Genomic DNA, 3,635 nt, shown 5'->3' with positions numbered 1-3,635 from the left:
TTAGACGAATCTTACATCAAAAGGACAATTGAAACAACTTTTTACTTTACAAATGTAAAATATTAAAAATCAAAATATTGCACTTATATTGTGTTATATTGAATGTGTGTATGTTTTAACATGTTGGAGAATATAAATTAGGAATGGTAAATAACCTGTCTCTATGTTTCTTTATTCCTAGTTTTGCTGCAGCTTCACAACTTTAATAACAGTGCTTTGATAAACAACTCGCAACGTTCATTGTTTCACACACAATTTATGTCTAAGAGTAGGTCGTGTTTCAAATAGATGTCAAATGTGATTTTATTTTTTTAAATGATGTGATTCCCAAACTTAATCATAAAAAAAATCCCATTTTCAAAACCCAAATGTGCGGTTGTTTTGTGGGAGTCCTACAACTTTTACTACTTTGTGTAATATGGATAGGGCTGGTGGGTGTAATTTATTGGGATGGGTGGGTTCTATTTTTGGGTTCTGTGCGCGATATCCAAGAAGTAATCTCACAAGCCAAAAGTTACAACAATTGCTATTACCGGCTTGGCATTTATTGACATCTCTAGCGTCACTGACTCATTTTCCGACTCCTTTGTTCAAACTGCTGACTCCATCGATGCCCTCCCACTGGCATCGACTGTTACGTCTGAATCATTTCCTGCTTACGTCACAGCAGACCTGCCAGCCGCACGTGACTAATGAGGCGCTATTGAAAGAGGTGGACCAGCATCTAACGCCGCCCCGGGGAGTAAGCGAGGCGTAAGTTCGAACACTTTTGTATAATGTGCCCCCTCGGGAACAACTGGCCATTAACTCCATGTGGCATGTGGTCAGTTAGGTCTAGGCTAGAAGTATTGGACCTAGGTAGACGTAAGCTACACATGGGTCAAAGGGACACTAGAGACATCATACAGTGTGTCAATGTGTAGGTCCTCTTGTATTGTAGTTCTGTGCTACAATGGTTTTATTAATACTCCATTTTCAAACTGAGCGATATTGATGCTGAATTATTTTTTAAATACTGTATTTTAGGACCTTAATGACCAACCAATGCTGTCTTGCACAACGTTAAGTTTGTAATATTTAGTCTCAGTTATGAATATTCTATTTTGAATAGATTTTTAAAAATATATAATGACATTTATAAATTAATTATCATTTCTAAATGGCTAAAATGACAGATACAGTTTCACTAAATCCCATATGTAAATAACCTTTAGATCCATCTTTGTGTAATCCACGGTTAGGTGAATCAAACGTCGAATCGTGTAGTCATGTTTGATGGGTGATGGATAAAAGACATAGTTCACATCGAAATATTGAGTCAATTGTTGGCGTCAATAAACTGCATTAACGTGTAGTGCATGCATGACTTAAGTGACCCCCCCCCCATACCCCTCGACAACCTCTTTCAAAACGGACCAACATTTTCTGTTGGTGCTAAATTATCAATGGCAACATTTCAAAAGTCGAAATGATTAGTTTAATGAACTAGTTCCAGTCGACAGAGAAACAAAACAAAACAGGCTAGCAGGCCCAGACGTCTGGGCGTTTGAACTTTCACAACCCAAAGTTTCTCGTCAACAAACGGCGACCAGACGACAACATCGTCTGTTACCTCTCCCGCCAGACGAACCGATTTCCTCCAATATTTTCTCTCTGACACAATTCTGTTGACGTCTGTCTGTTCTGATGTTGACGTCTGTCTGTTCTGGTGTTGACGTCTGGTCAGTTGACCTGTTGATGTGTAGGTCTACCATCAAATGGTCTTAAGATAACTTGGTCGGTGAAAGCGCCGCGCAATGTAAACTCGCACTGTCCCTGTGGGGTGGGGAGGAATTTTGATTAAATTCACTCGAACCCGCGTGAATACCAGTGAAAATAAAAGGGCGTGAAATAAGCCGACGGGAGTTGGGGGTGAGGGGGTAACGGGGGGTGAGGGTGGGGGACGAGGTCGGGTAGCTGGGTGGGTGAGGGGTAAAATTGAATAGCCCGGCCCGCTAGCATAGAATCAAGTGTCGACTGCCGGGCAGACGACAATGCCGGGACATTTGTTTGGCTAGAGCTTCAGTCAGCCATTGACGCTGGCAGCCTCTATTGTCCCCAGGAATGCGTCAGGCGCTATAAAAGCCCGCTGGTGCTCGCTCTAGCCTATCACTCGCCCTGCGAACCTCGCTCAGTACACAACTCTCACTCGAGCTGTTTCGTACCCACGTCACTGGATTATACAAAACATGGAGACCACCGCTCGCTACACACGCCAAGCTGTTTGCCTGCGATGCAAAGATTGTGCATTTGTCGAGTCTGAAACCTCAGCTCAACGTTTGGATATCTCCACAAGCAGTGCGCTGAAACACAGACAGTTATCGTCTGCTGTTGTCATGTTCCTAGTGCTGCTCCTCGCCCCGATGTCAACCTCGGCGTTCAGTGTTGAAAGAACCACCACAACTGTAACCAAGACGACAACCTTCCACACCGGCTGCCCCAGACATTTTGGACACAGGGTCCAATCTTGTGTCGCACCGTTTACGTCACTTGTTGACATGTACACAGCCGAACAGGACAACATTGGTCAAGCTGTTAGCATTGCTAAACAAATTTGCATGTAAGTATTCATTACACGATTTTTAACCATAATTTTCAAAGTTCCAATTTAATGCTACTAAAAACTCATTAATTAATTTTAATAATGATAATTAAAAAAACATGTAAAACTTATGTTTCTTAAATTTCAATTGTTCCTATTTTTTATTTTCCCAGTGAATACCAAATGGTCTTGACATGCCTCCACACCGCCCTGATTGACTGCCCTACCATGAAAAACTTGAAGCGGGTTCAAGCAACCCTCGACTCACACTGGGTTACTAAAATCAATGAACTTTGCTCGATCCAATCGAAGAGTTCATCTGATGCTGCTAACAACGACTACAAAGATCTAACCAACTACATTTACCAAAACAACCATCCAAACCACGTCGACTCTTACAAAATCGCTCGTGAAATCTTACACGCCTCGATGAAAACCAAAGCAGAACTGGAGCGTGAGGTTTTAGCTGCCAAAGCCCAATCCGGGTTGTCTTCAATTTTCATCGAGAAAATCCACTACTTCCAGCCACCACAAGACAACGAAGAAGTGAAGGAAATCAAGGAACAAAACAAAGACGCTAAAGTTGAACTCAACATCGTTAACGTTATCCAGAACTACAACTACCCCACAGCACAGAAGAATGACGCCATCAAGCACAGCACAGTTCATCTGGTACACGCGGCACACAACTCGGCCACCGGCTCGTCATACGGAATCTTACTCGTCGTGTTGTCGGCAGTCGCCACTCTACGACTTCTGCTTTTATAAACATTCTTCGTGGATTACCAGTCGTATAAACAATTCAAACTATAAATAAGATTAATATATAAAATACTTCTGTATATAAAACTCTGATACGGACTAACTGGATTTTAAAAAATCAACCAGCTGAACTTCAGTTGAGCAAGTTATTTATTATGGAACAATGCTATCTTCCAGGCCTAGCCTCCTTCTGATGTGGGCTGTATGCACACATTTTATGCAAGATTATGTCACGTGGTACAGGAGTTTGCCCATCATGTTCACTGGTTAAAAATTGACTTAATGTTGCAAT

The 3,635-nt window shown here is 41.9% G+C and overlaps 1 protein-coding gene across 1 annotated transcript; it reads left to right on the top strand.

Moving 5' to 3' along the window:
- The first annotated feature begins 2,459 nt into the window (after nt 1-2,459).
- LOC131955423 (uncharacterized) lies at nt 2,460-3,635 on the top strand. Its single transcript, XM_059319531.1, has 2 exons — nt 2,460-2,599; nt 2,755-3,635. The coding sequence occupies exons 1-2, from the start codon at nt 2,538-2,540 to the stop codon at nt 3,347-3,349; spliced, it is 657 nt and encodes a 218-aa protein (XP_059175514.1). The 5' UTR covers nt 2,460-2,537; the 3' UTR covers nt 3,350-3,635.

Source organism: Physella acuta, unplaced genomic scaffold (genome assembly GCF_028476545.2).
Source record: "Physella acuta isolate Inbredline_101_S28 unplaced genomic scaffold, ASM2847654v3 ptg001066l, whole genome shotgun sequence".
NCBI lineage: Eukaryota > Metazoa > Mollusca > Gastropoda > Physidae > Physella > Physella acuta.
The sequence above is the reverse complement of the archived record's forward strand: the minus strand, read 5'-3'. Positions and strand labels throughout refer to the sequence as shown.

Coding starts and splice junctions, on each gene's coding strand:
- LOC131955423 (XM_059319531.1), top strand. CDS start 2,538: ATGTACACAGCCGAACAGGACAACATTGGTCAAGCTGTTAGCATTGCT. Junction 2,600..2,754: donor ATTGCTAAACAAATTTGCAT/GTAAGTATTCAT, acceptor TTATTTTCCCAG/TGAATACCAAATGGTCTTGA.